The 19,862-nt window shown below is 42.6% G+C and overlaps 1 protein-coding gene across 1 annotated transcript in view; it reads left to right on the plus strand.

The window, feature by feature from the left end:
* wdfy4 (WDFY family member 4) overlaps positions 1-19,862 on the plus strand; it is a 277,315-nt gene that overhangs the window by 150,581 nt on the left and 106,872 nt on the right. Inside the window, exons 44-48 of the mRNA XM_048616184.1 lie at positions 813-976; positions 7,868-8,016; positions 10,103-10,223; positions 14,804-14,889; positions 14,999-15,058. Of these exons, the coding sequence (XP_048472141.1) occupies positions 813-976; positions 7,868-8,016; positions 10,103-10,223; positions 14,804-14,889; positions 14,999-15,058 (580 nt within the window). The remainder of the gene's footprint in view (positions 1-812; positions 977-7,867; positions 8,017-10,102; positions 10,224-14,803; positions 14,890-14,998; positions 15,059-19,862) is intronic.

Consider the following 19,862-nt stretch of genomic DNA (forward strand, 5'->3'; position numbering starts at 1 on the left):
CTACCTAGAATACTCCTCCTCCCATCCACCTTCCTGCAAAAATGCTACCCATGTGGGTACCCATGGCCACCCCCTTTGTCTGTAGGAAGTGGGAGGAATTGAAAGCTTCGGGGTCTCCCCTCCCCCTGCCGCGTCCCGGGGCCAGTCTAGCTCGTCCCCGCCTCCCTAACCTGTTCTTCCTCCCACCTATCCCCTCCTCCCACCTCAAGCCGCAACCTCATCCCGCCCCCTTGACCTGTCCGTCCTCCCTGGACTGACCTATCCCCTCCCTAACTCCCCACCTACACTCACCTTTACTGGCTCCATCCCCGCCTCTTCGACCTGTTTGTTTCCTCTCCACCTATCCTCTCCTCTATCCATCTTCTTTCCACCCCCGACTCTCTCCCTATTTATTTCAGAACCCCCTTCCCCTCCCCCTTTTCTGATGAAGGGTCTAGGCCCGAAACGTCAGCCTCTCTGCTCCTATGATGCTGCTTGGCCTGCTGTGTTCATCCAGCCCTGCACCTTGTTGTCTCGGATTCTCCAGCATCTGCAGTTCCTACTATCTCTCTACATAAAAGGTAACTTGGTGATGGGATACCAGTATCTTTGGAGTTATTTCTTTTTGCATCCCTTTATCCAACTTTTATGGGGAGCCATTAATGACTCAATTCAGGGCTTAAAATGCTGGGCATTTCCTGCTATTTTGTGTGGAGAGCCATGGGACAGTCTACCATGCTGAAGGAGCTATACGAGTTCAGGTTATTGTTGCTGTGCGAGAGTTCACTTTGTGGCTTTCTTCATTTTGAATTGACGAGAAAATGTCTGTGCAGGGTTGGCGTTGAACTTGGCTGAGAGAGATGTTGATGAACAAGGCAGGGACTGCAGTCAGCTGACATTCTTCCCAGCCCTGATTGAAAGCATCCAGTCTGAAGATTTCTTTGAGGACTGTGTGGAGAGACAGGCCATTCTCCAAGTTTTTGATGCGAAAGAGAAGGTAAGGAATTTTGGCCAAAGTGCAGTCAGCACTGAATGCTCCTCAAAGAAAGTTGAGTTGCTGCAAAAACATCATGATTTAAGCACATATTAGTTTCCTTTAGATTTATGGAAAGAAGGTTGGATTTGGCTTCAGTGAAATTGTGGGCAAGATACACAGGTCATGTGCTGAGGGCCATCCTCCCCTTCCCACTACCCCTAACAACTCCCCATTAAAAACAGTTCTAGAGTAGAAGTCATTCCAGAGTCCTTTGTGGTAGTCACGGAACTATGGCTGCGTAGAAAGTTAGTTAATCTATCCAGTCTAAGCCAGATGCTCTTTTCAGAAAAGAGAAGTGGATGCCAACCTGAAGAAAGAGATGCTGAGGAAAGAAGGAAACATACCTTCCAGGTGCATTTCACTCAAGCTAGTCTATTGTATTCATTGCTCACAGTGTAGTCCCCTCTGCATTGGGGAGACAAAATGCGGACTGGGCAACCGTTTTGCAAAACACATACATTCCATCTGTAAAAATGACCCCGAGCTTCCGATTGCTTGCCACTTCAACACATCACTGTGTGCCCTGGCCGCCATCTCTATCTCGGGTTTGCTGCAGTGCTCCAGCAAAGCTGAGCATGAGCTGGAAGATTAGCATCTCATTTTCCACGTGGGAACTCTGCAGCCTTCAGGACACGATATTGAATTCAATAATTTTAGGGCCTGAGCACCTTCTCCCATGTCCTTCCTCCAACCCCACACACTAGGCTCTATCATCACATTGGTTACTACTATAAACAGCGCATTGTCAGCCACTAGTGGTACCCATTAGCAGCTATTGATTTCCCCCAGACTGATCTTTAACCACTCCTCTGTTTGCTCAACTCTCTCTCTTTGGGCTCCATCTTCGCCTATCGTTTACCCCACCCCATCCTCAGCATATACACCACCTTTTCCTAGCTGCAATTAGTTCTCAAGAAGGGTCACCAGGTCTAAAACATTAACTCTGTTTTTTTTCCACAGATACTGCCAGACCTGCTGAGTTTGTCCAGCAATTTCTGTTTCTGTTGCTGGGGAAGTTTATAGAGGTTTCTTTAAAAAAAAAGGATGGTGTAAAGAGGGAGGTTTTGCAGTTTAAAAGTTTTATAAATCTCTGGTTAGACCACACTTGAAATATTATGTTCAGTCCTGGTCACCTCATAATAGGAAAGATGTGGAAGCTTTAGAGAGGGCGCAGAGGAGATTTACAGGATGCCGCCTGGACTGGAGGGCAGGTGTTATGAGGAAAGGTTGAGGGAGCTATGGCTTTTTTCATTGGAGCAAAGAAGGATGAGAGGGGACTTGACAGAGGTGTACAAGATGATGAGAGGCATAGATAGAGTGGATAGTCAGAAACTTTTTCCCAGGGCAGAAATGACTATTATGAGGGGACATAATTTTAAGGTGATTGGAGGAAGGTATAGGGAAGATGTCAGAGGTAGGTTCTTCACACAGAGAATGGTGGGCGTGTGGAATGCGCTGGTAGTGGAGTCAGATACTTTAGAGACTTCTAAGCGACTCTTGGATAGGCATATGGAGGATAGTAAAATGTAGGATATGCAGAGTAGATTGATCTTAGTAGGATAATAGGTCGGCACAATATCGTGGGACGAAGGGCCTGTACTGTGCTGTACTGTTCTATGTTCAATGTTTAAAGTAAAAATCCCAAGACTGAAGATATTGAAACCAGTAGTTGTTGAGGGAAAGTGAATGCTAATGAGGTGGTGGGGAAGTGGAATCTGATTCTGGATCAACAAGGATAAAGAGGGTCAAATGCATTTCTCCAGAGAAGTGAAAGTGAACAGGATGAGCTAATGACGAACTTTAAGATTACGAAAAGCTTTGGTGGAGGATGTAAAGAAAAAGCTTCCACCTGTGAAGAGTCAAGAGCTAGAGAGAATAAAGATTGGGTTGCAGCTGTAACAGGCACGGGGTGAGTCTGCGTCTGGAGTACTAAGTACAGATTTGGGCCCCGTACTTCAGGAAGGATGTGATTAAATTGGAGACAGTTCAGAGAAGATTCACTGGATTAATTCCAGAGATGAAAAGTTTGTCTTACGAGGACAGATACTCACTGGAGTTTAGAAATATGAGAAGAGTTCTAACTTAGGTATAAAAGATGCTAAAAGGGATCGACAAACGGATGCAGAGAGGATGTTGATAAAACAGTGTGGAGCTGGAGGAACACAGCAGGCAAGGCAGCATCAGTGGAGTAGGAAAGCTGACGTTTTGAGTTGGGACCGTTCTTCAGAAATGCAGAGAGGATGTTTCCCCTTTGGGGAAAGATAGAATGAGAACAATATAATTTTAGGCTAATGGGTGGCAGATTTAACGTAGACAAGAAGAAATTACTTCTTTCAAAGTGTTTTAAATTCACTACTCCAGATTGCAGTGGATACTTGGACACTGATTAAATTTAAGGAGAAGATAGGCAGGTTTTTAACTTGTAACAGACTGAAAGGTTATGGAGAGCAGGCAGGAAAGTGGAGGTGAGACTGTGTTGAACTCAGCCATGATCATATTAAACAGTGGAGCAGGCCCGAGGGACTGGATTGCCTCCTTCTGTCCTTAGTTCCTATGTTCTTGTGCTTGTAAGGTGATCATTAAATCCAGTAGAGAATCCAGGAGAACATCTCTGGATGCAGTGCTATCAGAAAGAGGCAAATAGTGTAGGGTGCATTTAACACACAGGTACACAATGGCTACATGTTAAGGTCAGATGCAGTTGGATGGGAAGGAGACTCGTGTGGAGCATACTGACTAGCATAGACCTGCTCGGCTGAATGGCCTATTTCTATGCTGTACCCTCAATTGAACTAGATGCGAGAAAAAGTAGTGAATAGATTTGCTGAGTCTCGAAATGGCAGCCCACCACCACCTGCAGCGATTGGACAAATCCTTGGGTGCACAGGAAATGGTCCCCAAACCCCAGGGACGCTATGTCCTCCCCACTTCGGATTTTGGAAATCACTCTGACATGAACCAGCAGCTTCAGGTAGGAAGAGGGCGAGAATTTTTTGTGGAAGAAATTCAACTAAATTAGAACAGAAAAGATGAGGAGGAAAGCAATTTTTTAAAATAAAAAGCAGCATGTGGCTTTGACAGAGCAGTTCCATCAATACAGCCTCCACAGCTCGTGTTACATAATGTGTACTTCCAGAGGCTCTGCAACCTGATTTATATTCACTGCCCCTTGCTACCAGCATCTTATGTACCACATATGGTCGCTGTTTGCAAGTCAGGAGGATTTGCTGCATGTGTCATGCTTGAGCTGTGAAGAAACAGGTGTGAGTCGGTAGAACAAGTGTAGTGGATAATATAATTAACAGCAGTAACTTGTGCTGCACTCCAGTGCAAATCTGTTTATCTTTTCAAAAGAAAAGTTGTTACACCCCAGATTGCCAAGTAGATACCTTTATAATATTTCAGCATTTTCAATATTAAGATAAATAGATTAGTTTCTAACCACATGAATACATAAATGCAAGATATAGAATCATGTACTTAAGCCAGCTGCAGGGGACAGATTCAGATACCATTCAGATTGAGAGAAATAGGGCAGTGTTCCTTTTAAACTGTGTGGTTGCACACATGTGCAGAAATCTGTGGATTACCACAGCATACAATAAATAGGGTGCCCACGATAAAGCATACAAAGAGGAGTTATTATTGTTTATCTTTTTTCCATAAACTTTTGAATTCACCAAATTGTTCTTGAAGGGGCTGTGTTGTACAAAGCGATATTTCATAAAGAAGACAGGAATAGGATGAGATTGTGCTGAGGTGGAAGATCAGCCATGGTGTTGTTGAATAGTGGAGCAGACCTGAGGGGCCAAAGAGCCTAATCCTGCTCCCTTTTTTTAAATGTTCTCATTTTGCATTGTGTCCTCTAACTGTGTACCAGATGGCACTGATATATAGGGATACTAAAGCATCTGTCAAGGGAACCAATTAAGAATTAATTATTAATTATATTTCCACTGGTAGGATTGACCAGTTATGAGTAGGTGACAGATATCATGAATTATGTGACAGGCCATCGTATTTTGATGTATCTGATGTCATATTGAGCTAAAATATTTGCAGCATGTTTTGGACTGGACAAACTCCTAAAATAGTGTTTGAGAATCTAAGAAGGTAGAGACTGTGCTACAGACCTGGTTAGACAATGAGACTTTTCAACATTGCAGTGATTTTTGCTTTGGTCACAGTTGTGGGTATTTCTGCAAAGATGCTTTTTTTCAAAAGTTATGCTTCACAGGTTGAACACAGTAGACCAGTCTCCTGAATGGAGCTTGCGTTGCTGTGTTCTGGAGTGCACCTTCACTTTCTTAATATCGAATTAAACAGTGCTTTCTTGTGTTTACAGTCATCTTAGGAACCGAGCAGGCCATTCAGTCCATCAAACCTGCCTCTACCATTCAATATGATTCAATATGATCGAGCACACTAGTGCCTTTTACTCACCCCATTCCCATAACTTTCTCTCTCCTGTGTGATGACACACATGTGATGCTATTTGTAGAGCCCTTTCACATTAGAATACAAAGTGAGACAAACTGGTTTATTTTAAATACAGTGTATGAATGGACAAAATTTGATTTGATTTATTATTGTCACATGTACCTTGGTACAGTGAAAGTTTTGTTTTATGTGCAGTTCTGACAGATCATACCATACAAAGTGTATTTTGGTAATAGAACAGAGTAAAGAATACAGTGTTATGGCTACAGAGGATGTGCACAAAGAACAAGGTCAACATTAGATTTGAAATTTGAGAGGTCCATTCAGAAGCTGTTCTTGAATCTGTTGGTACATGTGTTTAAGCTTTTGTTTAGCTTTCAGAAGGGGTTCATTACCTCTTGTAAAATAATGTCCTCCCAGAATATGTTAAAGTTTGTGGCTTTTTGCTTGCTCTGGCCTAGATTTGCTGAAACATTCACAGCTCCTGAACTAGCTCAGACCATTGGGCCACAGTCTCTGAACAAGGGCTTGACTATTTAGGACTGAAATGAGGAGAAATTTCTTCACTCAAGGTTATGGACCTGTGGAATTCTTTTCCCCAAAGTACTGTGGATGCTCAGTCATTAAACCAGACCGTGGATATGAGCGGAATTAACATAAGAACATTCGAAGTAGGAGTAGCCAATCTGGCCCCTCGAGCCTGCTGTGCCATTTAATACAATCATGGCTGCTCTCACCTCGGCCTCAGCACCTCTTTCCCACCCGCTCTCCATAACTTTTCAACCCAGTACTAATTAATGATTTGTTTGTCACCTCCTCAAATTTGTTCAGTGTCCAGGCAGCCACTGCACTCTGGGATTGTGAATTCCAAAGACTCATAACCCTTTAGGAGAAGGTAATTTCTCCTCATCTGTTTTAAATCTACCACTTCTTATCCTAAAACTATGACCTCTCATTCGACATTGTCCCACAAGGAGAAACATCCACTCTATGTCTACTTTGTCAATCCCCTTCAGCATTTTTAAAAAAATCAATTAGAGCTCCTCTCATTCTTCTAAACCCTAGTGAGTATAGGCCTAAACTGCTCAATCCCTCCTCAATTAAGGGATACATGGATAGTGCAGGAAGGTAGAACTAAGATCAGCCAAGATTGTATTAAATGGTGGAGTATGCCCCAAAGGGTGAAAAAGAACATGCATCATAATTAGGAGATTGATCTGCTCTTGCTCCATTTTGTTACGTTCTTCTGACTTGACACAAACCTTTTATCTCCCATGTTCCTGTCACAGTCTAGACTCTCTTGGTTTTCCTTGAGCTGTTTAGAAAGCTCTGTGTTGGGCTTAGACAGCCCAAGACTCCCACCACCACCCACTGAGACTATACCCTGCCCTCACATTGACTCCCTGTCCAATGAGCTACCCTCGCTATGAAAGCCACACGCTCAGGGGTGGGTAATTTATACTGAGGTGAAATTGCTTCCTTAAATGTAAAATAGAGAAGGCAGGAGGCAGATGGTGAAAATCTAGTGGGACAGTGATAGAGAGAATCCTTGAACTAGCACAGGAAATGAGCCGGTTATGAATTGGCTGGAAAAATAATTTTGGGGAGATCATTTGGGAAACAGAAGTGAAGGATTTGTGTTGCTAATGTTTGGAAAAGTTATTGGGTCAAGAGATTAAGCAGTAAGGCACAAAAACTTTGGTTAATGATTTGATGGACTGGACCAATGTAACTACTAGAGAAGACTCCATGTGTATCCACTTGGATACTAATTCATGCTTGTTCCAATGCACTTGGAAGAAGGTGACCTTATAGAGAAACTAGTCGCCAGAATTTGGTTCAACTGCTACTCGGCTGGGGTATCGTTCAGATAATGTGCTGTAGCTGTGATTAATTTGGCACATGAACAAAATCATCAGTGGACCAGAAAATGTAGCGCTGGTGGTGTAGGTAGTACGTGCAGAGGCTGGAATCGTAGCTGTATGACTCTAATGTTTCAGAAAGGTAGGCTTAGCTGGTAACAGTGGGTTTGAAGGGTAAGCCTTTCCTGACTGCGATGCTCCTGAAAGGTCAGCCTTGATTGACTGCAGTGCTTCTGAAAGGTAGGCCTTTCCTGACTGCGGTGCTCCTGAAGGGTAGGCCTTGCATGTCTACCATGTTCCCGACGGGTAGGCCTTGTCTGACTGAAGTGCTGCTGACAGTGCTTAGTAGCTTAGACAGTGCCTGACTCCAGTGCTGTAGGCCTAACCTGTGCACTCCTGAAGCCTGGGGCCTGTCTGGGTTAAATCTTTCAAACTGATGAGAAAATGCTGTGGTGTATAAAGGGATTTTATATTGAGACACGGAGTGTAGTTGGAATGAGCAGTGTTAGTTTCATATTTCTACTCATTTTAATGAGGCATTCTTTCACAGATCAACGTTAAATACTCCCTCATTGTGGCTGACAGTCATTTGCTGATGGAAGGTGTTCTGCTTTTCGGGATAAATCACTTCTATGTGTGTGAGAATTTCACACTGTCTGCTTCGGAAGATGTTTACTGTGTTAATCACCATCCTTCAAGGTAATAACTGATCTGATATATAACTTAACCATTTTACAGGCCATTTGTAATAGAACCTATATCACTGAAACCTAAGTCCCAAAATCATTACCATTCATGAGGCACGTTTCTACATGAGGATTTTGATGTATTGACATAGAAAACCTCTACCCTAGGTTCTGTTTTGGATTATCTGACCCGAGTGTAGGTGAATAAAAGGTCACTGGAATTGGCCTCAGTACTGTTTTGGGTACGGAGGGGAAAATTCCCACAGGAAATCTCTTGGGGAGCGTATAGGTGCAGATATTGCGTGAGAGTGGGATCTGGTTAAGCTGCCCCTAGTGGCGGTGTAGGGGATTGACTAAAGGTCACAGAGGTAAGATGCAGCACGACTTCAAATGTTTCTGATTGTATGATGAATGTAGCTTTACAGATCACAGAATCTCTACAGTATGGAAGCGGGTCATTTGGTCCATCGAGTCCACACTGACCCTCTGAAAGGTACACTATCCAGACCCCCCCCCTACCCTATCCCTGTAACCACGCATTTCCCATGGCTACCCCACCCAGCCTGCACATTTCTGGATACAATGGGCAATTTCCAAGGCCAATCCACCTAACTTGCACATCTTTGATCTGTGGGAGGAAACCGGAGCACCCAAAGGAAACCCACACAGACACAGGGAGAATGTGCAAGCTCCACACAGTCGCCCGAGGGTAGAATTGAACCCAGTTCCCTGGCACTGTCAGGCAGCAGTGCTAACCACTGAGCCACCGTGCCACGTAAGATCGAGGTGCACAAAGCAGTAAAGTCCATCGTACAATTCCCAGCTCGGAGCAATTGATTCTTCTGCCTTTAGTGAGTCCTGTGAATTAAATCTCTGCTAATGTCCTGAGTGACAAATGGCAAGTCATCAATATGGTGCTGTTCTGGCCCATGCATTGATTGATCTCATGAAGTGTTCCTTTTGCTGATTCATTTTTTTTGACAGTCATCACCTTGCACTTATTTTCCATTGTTTCTTGCCTGTGAGTCGACAGGCTGATGTGACCAAACAGCACCCAGTGTTGATGGTGGCTATTCACTGTTTCTCAACACCCCCTTATCTACAGAAAGTCTGGAAAATGTGCTTTACCTTTGGTTAGACTACCCAGCTCTCAAAGAGTCAGTTTTGTTTTCTATTTATTCATGGGTAGGATTTATTGCCCATCCCTGTTTGCCCTTGAGAAGATGATGTTGAGCCTCCTTCTTAGACTGCTGCAGTTCAAGTGATGTAGACTCACTTATATTGCTATCAGGAAAGCAGTTCCAGGATTTTGACCCAGCCACAGAGAAGGGTGAGAGAATGCAGTTCCAAGTGGGGATGGTGAGTGGCTTGGAGAAGACCTGATGGGGATGGTGTTCCCATGTGCCCGCTCCTGTTGTCCTTCCAGTTGTTAAGGGTGACAGATTTGGAAGGGACTGCCAAAAGAGGCTTGGTGAGTTGCTATGGTGCAGCTTGTGTATTGTACACACTGCTGCCACTGGGCATTGTGATGGAAGGTGTGAATGTGTAAAGTTACTGCGAGAGAAACAGTATCAGCTTAGGGTATCCCTGACTACAGTCAGGGGCTTTTCTTAGCGTCATTTGAAGTAAGATGCTACAAGGCTGTTGGTGGATGGAGTGCAGATCAAAGCTGCTTTACTCTGCAAGCTTCTCACCCACGCAAGTGGAAGGTATTCCAGCACAGACCGAACTTGTGCCTCGTTGATGGTGAACAGGTAAGAATGAGGAGATGAGTTACTCAACACAGGATTTCCAGCCTCTGACTTGTTCTTGTAGCCGTAGTATTTATGTGGTTGGACCAGTTAAGTCTAACAACTTCTTTAACCAATCTCTTCACCCTGAAAAGTTAATTAATCCAGGTAAATTCTAACAGTCCTTCAGTGGATGAGCCTGGTGACACATTCTAATTCCTCCGTCCACTTCCATGGTAGCTATGGAAACTCCCATTGTGAGATGGTCCTTTCAGGTTGGGTTGTATCAAAGTGCTCTATTTCAAATTAAATATTCAAGTGTTTGTTGAGCTTTTGACAAATAAATCTTGTCCTGTTTTTGTATTGCAGTATTAATGATTCCTACATTTACGATATGTGCAACAAGGAGACTGGTGAGAAACGTCCGAAATGTTCCAGATATTCATACGATGATGTTCGAGAAATCCATCATCTTCGATTCCTCCTTCAGGTAATGGATATATTATTTCTAACTCCTACTTGGAATCACTGTAATGTAATGCAACTTCTTTTCTTCTTTACTCCTCTTTTTTTGTATTGACTATTTTTTCCAAGCTACTTTTTGCCTAAGATAGTGCCATAAAAGGTGACATTGTAAATTTTTCACTGTACTTCTGTACTTGAGTACATTTGACAATAAAACCTAATTATAATTCTGTTGACTTACATATAACTTGCTGTTGGGAGAATTAGATTTCCTGGTGACTATTTATGTGACGAGATTTATCCATGTACCATGTGCGCAGTAACAAGTTGAACGCACATGTTGCAACAATGATTTTTTGTCTATGCTCACAAATGTCAGCATTGGTAAAAGGCAGGTTTCCTAATTTCCCAAAGCAAGAAAAAAGCCCCAAACAAAAAATCAAAGCTTTTAAAAGACAATGGAAAGCAAAGTTGGATACAACTGGAGAAGCATTTTAATAAATAGTGCAGAAGTTGAGTTTTAAAATAGAGGCAGATGGAGTTTGTCAGCTCCTTTTTAAAGTTTTTATTTGAACGGTCAGAAAGTAATTCTGAAGCAGTGACCTAATATGTCATTGTTAAGAAAGCATGAGACTGCATTAAAGAACCTGAGGGGACCTCTAATGTTAATGGATAAAATGATTGTGAGTTTTTGACAGGAAGAGGAAACAGAACAAGTAGTCATCATGGAATCCTTGAAGTGCACAGAGATAGATCATTTGGCCCACTGAGTCTGCACAAACCTTCTGAAGATTGTCTGAGCCAGACCCAGCCCCAACACCCTATCCCCATAATCCCGCATTTCCCATGGCTAACCCATCTAACCTGCACATGTATGAACTTCATGTGAGACTGCAAGCTGCAAACAAGCCCATGTGTCAAGGTTCCGAAAGGCTCCCACTTTTTTGTCGATTGTAGAATCTATATGCGCAGATGTTTGATAAAATACATATTTCTTACAATGGTTCAATATTTTTATCAGAAGCCTTGACCACCTTTTCCAAACTTTTACGGCTAGAATTGGATACACTATTCCAGCTGTGGTCTCACTGACATAAACCGAAGTTCATCAGAACCTCTTTGCTTTTGGACTGTAACCCTCTTGTTGTTAAAGTTTTGACTGATCTTTTCACTCATGCCTTCTACGTTACGCATTAAAACCCAGCTGTGAGCCCCTCACAAATGGCAGAAATGCACTGAGAATTCTGATTCGTCCCAAAGTCAAACTGAAATAGCTCATTGCTTGTTTGTCATTTACAAGAGAGAGAGATTTACTGATTCAGTCAGAGAAGTCTCAAATTTGCCCAGAAGCAAAATAATTTTCCCATCTCTGTTCTCATTGCTGCTCAGCCAGGAGTTTTAAAAATAATTAGTTGTACACTTGCTCTGTAGTTTTGTACTTCATGTAGCCAAGTATACAGGTTTCATTTTTGATTAAAGGGCTTTCATTCCCTATAACAGGATAACATCTTCTGTTTGAATTCCAATATATAGAGGAGAGTTCTCTCCTCTCCCCTTCCTACACATTCTAGAGATTTCCAAAGCCACAGTGGGGTTCCATTTATTATCATATTCTCAGATTACATGAAAATGCCAGTTTTTTTAGGTGTTACTTTTGTTGAGGGTAAATCATGTGGAAATACTTCCCAGAACATTTTACATGCTAAAGAGGTAGTTGTTGGACAAGATGGGGCCTTTGAACTGAGATGCTGCATGTCACACAAGATGCATCGTGGGAAGCCATCTTAAGGCTGTCAGCAAGTTTCTTAAACAGCTGATCGCCAGTTGAATTGACCGCAGGCACTTATTAAATAGGCCACATTACCTTTCAATGGCCAAAACTTCAATTAATGGCATCTCCAGATTGAGTTGGAAACGAGGGAACTTGATATTAATTTTGATTGAAGCACTCCTTTTAAGAAATGTTTGCCAGTCAGAGAAATACTCACCACTTAAAGGAATGCTCTCCATTTCGTGGTAATTATTACTGAAGATGTGAAGACGATCACAAATACAGAAGAAGACTTTAAGGTTTGTCCAAAAGTCAAACACGTTTTCTGGGAATTTTCTTTGACTTCACTTATTAAGAGTGAGTGCTGCGTCCCTCTATCTCACCAGGCATATTATTTAAGTACCTGAGCGGGAATAAGGAAGTGAGAAGTAATGAGTAGCCGACCTGAGATTGGACAGAACAGCACCAGCTCGAGCAGGAGAGGAGGATTCGAGGTGAGATGGTGTACTGTTGGGACAGGACGTTGCACCTCAACTAGACCTCCTCCAAAGCATTCTGTCTGGATGCATCATGGCTTAGTGCAGCAACTGCTCTGCCCAGGACCCTAAGAAACTACAAGAGAGTCATGAACACAGTCCAGTCCATCACACAAGCCAACCTTCCATCATCGACTCCATTTATATTTTCCACTGCCTCAGAAAGGCAACCAACATCATCAAAGACCCCTCGCACCCTGGTTATAATCTCATCCAATCTCTTTCATCGGGGCAGAAGATGCAAGATCTTAAACACGCATACCAACAGAGTCAAGAACAGCTTTTTCCCCACTGTTATTAGACTTCCGAATGGACCTTTTCAAATTCCAACTCTAACATTGATCTTTGCTTTTTGTGCACCTTCCTTGCAGCTGTAATTTTGTATTCCTCGCTCTGTTCAATTACCCCTATGATCTTTGTATGGTATGATCTATGAGTACTGCACACAAAACCAGACTTTTCACTGTAGCTAGGTACATGTGACAGTATTAAATCAAATCAAATTTGAACCATTGAGAAGTTGTGCAGCCTCTTCCCTGTCCGTGAGTCATCCTGATAACTGCCACTGTGTGATTAGCCCGTACCCTCCACACCAATGTTCCCTCTAAGCTGCCCTGGTGGTACAGCATGTCAGATATCAACATGTTCTGAGGAAGGGTCACCGGACCCAAAACGTTAACTCTGTTTTCTCCTTCGCAGATGCTGCTAGACCTGCTGAGCTTTTCCAGCAACTTTGTTTTTGTTCCTGGTTTGCAGCATCCGCAGTTCTTTCGGTTTTTATTGACCTGAAACTAGCCAAGTTCAACAGAAATTTGTGATGGAATATCGAAGGTGACATTGTCAAAATTATCTCGCACACATTGCAAAGGTTATTGAAAGGTGTTAACCCGGACATTCATGATCAGGAACATATACCTCACAGTGAGACCTTCAAATGACTTTTGGGATAAGATTTCTTAGTCACAGACACTGCCAGAATAAAGGCCATCCGCCAAACTCTATGGATTGAACCTCATCTCCCCTGAGCAGTACCATCAATAAAGGCAAGACAGAAAGGTCATTGCAGAATGTAGTCCTCAAGCTGGGACCCTGTCTCTGTTATAAGTTGGAATACTTCACAGAGCGTTTAAAAATAATATGAACTTTTGGTTCCACAACACACATTCTGGCACTGATCTCAGTTTTAAAAAGACTGCTCTTCAAGAGAATAAGAGCTATGGCTCTTACTGGAACTTCACAATCAATGTTCCAGAATACAGTTATTTCAATTTCAAATTTTTCTTTTCAAATCTGCTTTTTTCCCCAGCTTTTAACATTGTTCTGTTTGTTTGCCCGCAGCAATATGTATCATGGTGAATGGGATGGGGTTTATCTTTTAAATAGTGTTTAGACTTTTTACTGAGTGAATTTACAATAAAACGAACTCTTTAATTTTGATGCTTTGAAACATCTGTCTAGCTGGCTACTTGACAGTTTTACATAGGGTTGAACTGGAGAGCACACTCTAACAATTCTGTTACACCACCCTCAGGAGTTGCATTGCAAGAGAGACATGTATTCACCCATCCAGGCTTGGGCATAGCAAAGTATTCAGCACAAGTATGGCTGGATCTAGAGATGAGCTGACTGAAAGTTTTGGGAAAGTCCTGGTTTATGGCAAGTTGGTTCCAGGGGGTAGGCATCACATCTCTCTCTCTCTCTCTTTCTCATTACCACACAAAGAACAGCATTGGCATTGGGTTTGGACTCAGATTTGTGCCCATCTCTGACCCACAGTGGATAACAGAATTTGTAAGGCCTAGGAATGAGGTGGCGAAAATAAAACTTCCCCTTTGTGGTTAAGTTGCTAAAGCTATTGCCTGATATGGCACACTGCCACAAGTATGGAAAGGTCATCTGATTGTTGCATTGTCTGACTTCGGTGGTAAATTGGTCCATTGCCCCTAAACCAAGGAGGTGTTTTTGAAGGATGAAGTGGGCAGGAAGTGTCTGGAATTTCAGCTCTGTTTGATCCCTGTCAAATGACATTTTCTGGAAATTGTGGATCCAGTGAGAATTGGATTCGACTTCACTTTGGTGGACCCGACCCAATCTTGAACGAGTATTGCTAGCAACAGAAGTCTCTCCACAGGAGACAAAGCGGTGGTCAAAAAGAGTTACAGGTGCTCCCAGGACATTAAATCACCTCAACCACTTGGCACTGAATCCCTTAACTTTGATTTGAGTATTTTACGGAAAGATATGTAATTGCAATAAAGGGTTTGATGTTCTTTATGTGATTGCCACTCTTCCCCATAGGACATTGCACTCGAAGTCTTTTTAAAGAATGGATTTTCGAAGTTACTTATTTTCCATAAAAACGACAGGAAAAGGGTCTTTAAAAGGTAAGTAGCTCTAAACATGCTGTGTGGCCGCGATAACTTTTTGTGCGGTTATTTCCGTGGAATATCATATTAACTTCTTTCTTCAGCGCTGTCTTTGTTTATTCCTCAGCTTCTGCCATGCTATACCCTCTGTGAAAAAAAGCAAAACAGATGGTCTTAAAAATGTTGGGTGAGTTTATACTTTGTTCAAATTGTGTGACTGTTATGGATGGACTGTCAATGTACTTTGCATTTGGGAATCAAAATTGGAGAGAGCCATTTGAGTGTTTTAGGAGAAAAGTAGATAGAGACTTGAAACAGTGTGAGATATGGTACCATGGGGAGAGCAGAGCAGTGAGATTAAGTAAGGTTTACCACAACAAAGAGCCTACACGCCCCACACAAATAAAAGGGCGCTGTCATCTTTGGTTTGTTTTCAAACCTGTTTTTTTTTGTTTCAACCACTATTTTATTTGACTTGCCTTTATAATGAAACTAGGAGCTCTTGGGCTTTTGGTTATCTGTCAGCTTGCTGAATATGAGGTTGAGGTAATTTCCTCATGTTAAGAAGCAGATGACTGAGGATTTAAATAAACTACGTACCCAGTGGCAAATTTGTAAAAAAAAAATCATCTTAAAGCAGAAACATCCCACAGCTCTTCATTTGCCATCAGTGTTGTTATGTAGGTAAACATAACAATGAATACACTTCAGCACTACTTAGTGCCTTTTATGGTTTCATCATACTCAATTATCTGGAAGCATGTCTTTCTTTAATGCAACAATTCTGTCTTTGTCAGTGTCTCACAAACAACATCAAGCAAAAGGGACAGTTAAACTTTTGTTTTTTTTTCTCATTGTTGATTAAGGGATGAATGTTCACCAGGAGATCTCCTGCCTTTACTTTCGAAAGTGTTTTGAGCTCTGTAGTGTCCAATCAAAATATTGGAATAAGCAGATGGAGCTTCAACATCTTCATCTAAAGATCGGTATCCCTTTCACTGTAGCACTCCCTCAGTGCTGCGCTGTGTGTTAAGCCTGATAAATGGACATTAGCAAAGGTCGAAAAGGGAATTGGCTTTTGCGTGACCATTTATTGACCATTCCTAGAAGGTATTCAGTTGATGTGAAGCTGTTATCAACCAGGTTAATACTATGCAGGACATGCTTTTGTAGTTTGCAAATGATGATATTCAGAAAGACAGAAAACCATCAGTCGTGTAACAGGATGGCACAGACAGTCTGGTGAAATGGGCAGACCTATGGCATGCAATAAAATTTAATGCAGAGACATGTTAAGTCATAGATTTTAGCAGGAAGCAGCAAATCAACATAACTGGCACAACTTTAAAGGGGTGCAGGGGTAGAAATGTAGAGTGGAGTATGTGCGTAAGTCTTTCAAAGTGGCTGAACGAGTTAAGATGATTGTTTAAAAGGTACATGAGGTCCTTAGATTTAGAAACAAAAGCATAAAACACAGAAGAACAAACGCTAGATTATTCTTTCCAATCCTGGGCACCACATTTTAGGAAATATGCCAAGCTCTTCAAGAGGATGCAGAGGAGAATTACAAGAATTATACCAGGAAGGAGAAACTTCAGATGTATAGAGACTAATGAAACTGGGCTTGTCCTTCTCAGAGCAGAGATGATTAAGGGAATATTCAATCAAGATGTTCTAATTGTTACAGTTTTGCTGGAGTAAGTAAAGAGAAACTGTGTTCATCACAGGAGGTTTAAGATAACTTAGGTTGGCATGAGAGAAAAAAAAATTCAGAAGTCTTTTTGTTCTGATCAGAAATACATTGCCTGAAGAAGTTGTGTGAGCAGATTTAGAGAGAACTTTGGAAGTGTGTGGAGTACAGTGAAATGGCAGGGCAATGGAACTGATTTGAGTAGCACTTTCTAAACCTAGCACTGGCACAATGGGCCTGAAGTCCTCCTTCCGCACTCTGATTTTATTATTTTATAGGATTGAGATTTTGTACTTTTCAATAAATTGAAAGTTCACATTAATTTGGAAATTGCTTATTCCCATCTATGGTTTCATTCAGGTTAGTGAGCAGAATTTGGCATGATGGGATTGATTCAGCTTGGGGTTGTGGTCATAAAACTGATTGCATCACATCTCCCATTCCTCTTCCTACCCAACGTTCCACTCAATTTACTTCAGAACTGAATGTTGGGACCGTTGTACATCAGTCAGCAAATGTGTTCTTTCACATCTTTACCTACGGCCCATTCCTACTCTGTTCTCCACCAGACACTGGTATTACTTCAGATAACGACATGAACAAGACTTTTCTCTGAGGAATGAAAATGCATTTGAGACCACTTTGAGGTTTTGCCGACCTGGCATTGTTTCCTGTGACTGTACAAGCACTATCAGAAGCCAGCTTCTTCAAGCTAATGGTGTGCCAATCAGAGACAGGAAGCCAATGGAAGTAGAGCATAAGATGTAGCAGGTGATGTCGCACGTGGCTCAGTGGTTAGCACTGCTGCCTCACAGCACCAGGGGGGATCTGGGTTCAATTCCACCCTCGGGCGACTGTGTGGAGTTTGCACATTCTCCCCGTGTCTGTGTGGGTTTCATTCCACAATCCAAAGATGTGCAACTTAGATGGCTTGACCATTGCTAAATCATCCTTAGTGTCCATAGGTATACAGTTTAGGTGGATTAGCCATGGGAAATGCAGAGTTACAGAGATAGTGAGAGGGTGGATCTGGGTGGGTTGCTCTTCAGTGGGTCGCTGTTGACTCAATGGGCTGAATGGCCTGCTTCCACACTGTAGGAATTCTAAGTAAAAGTATTTAGTTGAGCACTTGAGATGTTTATAGCGTTCAAGACTATGGGCCAAGTGCTGGAAAGTAGGACTAGATTTAGAGTAGTTTTGTCAGTGCATACTTGCTGGGTTGAAGGATCTTGTGTAATGTATGATTCTAAGTAGGCTGTTCAGCCTAAAGGCAATGCACAGGGAAGATTTAAACCAGAGACACCCTAGTTTTTCTGGTAGAACTATTGGCAAGGCTGGTAGGTGTAGGGAATGCTGGATGACTAGAGAAATTGAGGTTTTGGTCAAGAAACAGAAGGAAGCATATGTCAGGTATAGACAGCAAGGATTGAGTCAATCCCTACAGGAGTATAAAGGCAGTAGGAGTATACTTAAGAGGGAAATCAGGAGGGCAAAAATCATGAGGTAGCTTTGGAAAATAGGGTTAAGGAGAATCCAAAGGGATTCTACAAATACATTAAGGACAAAAGGGTAACTAGGGAGAGAATAGGGCCTGTTAAAGACCAGCAAAGCTGCCTATGTGTGAAACTGCAGGAGATGGGGGAGATACTAAATGAGTATTTTGCATCAGTTTTTACTGTGGAGAAGGATATGTGAGATGTAGAATGTGGGGAAACAAAGTGACATCTTGAAAAATGTTCATATTACAGACGAGGTGGTGCTGAATTTCTTAATGTATAAAGGTGGATAAATCCCCGAGACCTGATCAGGAACTGTGTGGGAAGTGAGGGAAGTGACTTTTGGGCCCCTGGCTGAGATATTTGTGTCATCGATAACCACAGGTGAGGTTCCCGAAAACTGGAGGTTGGCTAACATGGTGCCACTACTTAAGAAAGGTAGTAAGGAAAAGCCAGGGAGCTATAGACTGGTGAGCCTGAGATCGGTGGTGGGTAAGTTGTTTGAGGGAGTCCTGAGGGACAGGATTTGCATGTATTTGGAAAGGCAAGGACTGATTAGGGATAGTCAACATGGCTTTGTGTGTGGGAAATTGTGTCTCACTAACTTGATGGAGTTTTTTGAAGAAGTAACAAAGAGGATTGATGAGGGCAGAATGGTGGACATGATCTACATGGACTTCAGCAAGGCATTCAACAAGGTTCCTCATGGTAGACTGATTAGCAAGGTTAGATCACATGGAATACAGAGGGAACTAGCCATTTGAATACAGAACTGGCTCAAAGGTAGAAGACGGAGGGTAGTGGTGAAGGTTTGCTTTTCAGACTGGAGGCCTATGACCAGCAGTGCGCCACAAGGATCAGTGCTGGTCCACTGCTTCTTATCATTTATACACATGATTTGGATGTGAACATAGGGTGGTATGGTTAGTAAGTTTGCATATGACACCAAAAGTGGAGGCGTATTGGACAGTGAAGAAGGTTACCTCACAGTACAACAGGATCTTCATCAGATGTGCCAATGGGCCGAGGAGTGGCAGATGGAGTTTAATTTAGATTAGGGGCAGCAGGGTGGCTCAGTGGTTAGCGCTGCTGCCTCACAGCGCCAGGGACCCGGGTTTGATTCCACCCTCGGGCGACTGTCAGTGTGGAGTTTGCACATTCTCCCTGTGTCTGGGTGGGTTTCCTCTGGGTGCTCCGGTTTCCTCCCACAGTCCAGAAATGTGCAGGCTAGATGGATTGGCCATGCTAAATTGCCCGTGGTGTTCAGGGATTTGTAGATTAGGTGGATAAAAGCGGGGTGGGATGCTTTGAGGTTCGGTGTGGACTGGTTGGGCCAAAGGGCCTGTTTCCACACTGTAGGGATTCTATGATTCTAGATAAGTGTGAGGTGCCACATTTTGGAAAGGCAAATCAGGTCAGCACTATTACACTTAATGGTAAGGTCTTGGGCAGTGTTGTTGGAGTGCAGGTTCATAGTTCCTTGAAAGTGGAGTTGCAGGTAGATAGGGTAGTGATGAAGGTGTTTGGTATGCGTGCCTTTATTGGTCAGTGCAATGAGTATAGGAGTTGGCAGGTCTTGTTATGGCTGTACAGGACATTGGTTTGGCCACTTTTGGAATATTGCATTTTATTCTGGTCTCCCTGCTGTAGGCAGGATGTTGTTAAACTTGAAAGGGTTCGAAAAATATCTACAAGGATGTTGCCAGGGTGGAGGGTTTGAGCTGCAGGGAGGGGATGAATAGGCTGACGCTATTTTCACTGGAGAGTTGGAGGTTGAGGAGTGACCTTATAGAGGTTTATAAAAT

Source organism: Rhincodon typus, chromosome 34 (genome assembly GCF_021869965.1).
Source record: "Rhincodon typus isolate 14 chromosome 34, sRhiTyp1.1, whole genome shotgun sequence".
Classification (NCBI taxonomy): Eukaryota; Metazoa; Chordata; class Chondrichthyes; order Orectolobiformes; family Rhincodontidae; genus Rhincodon; species Rhincodon typus.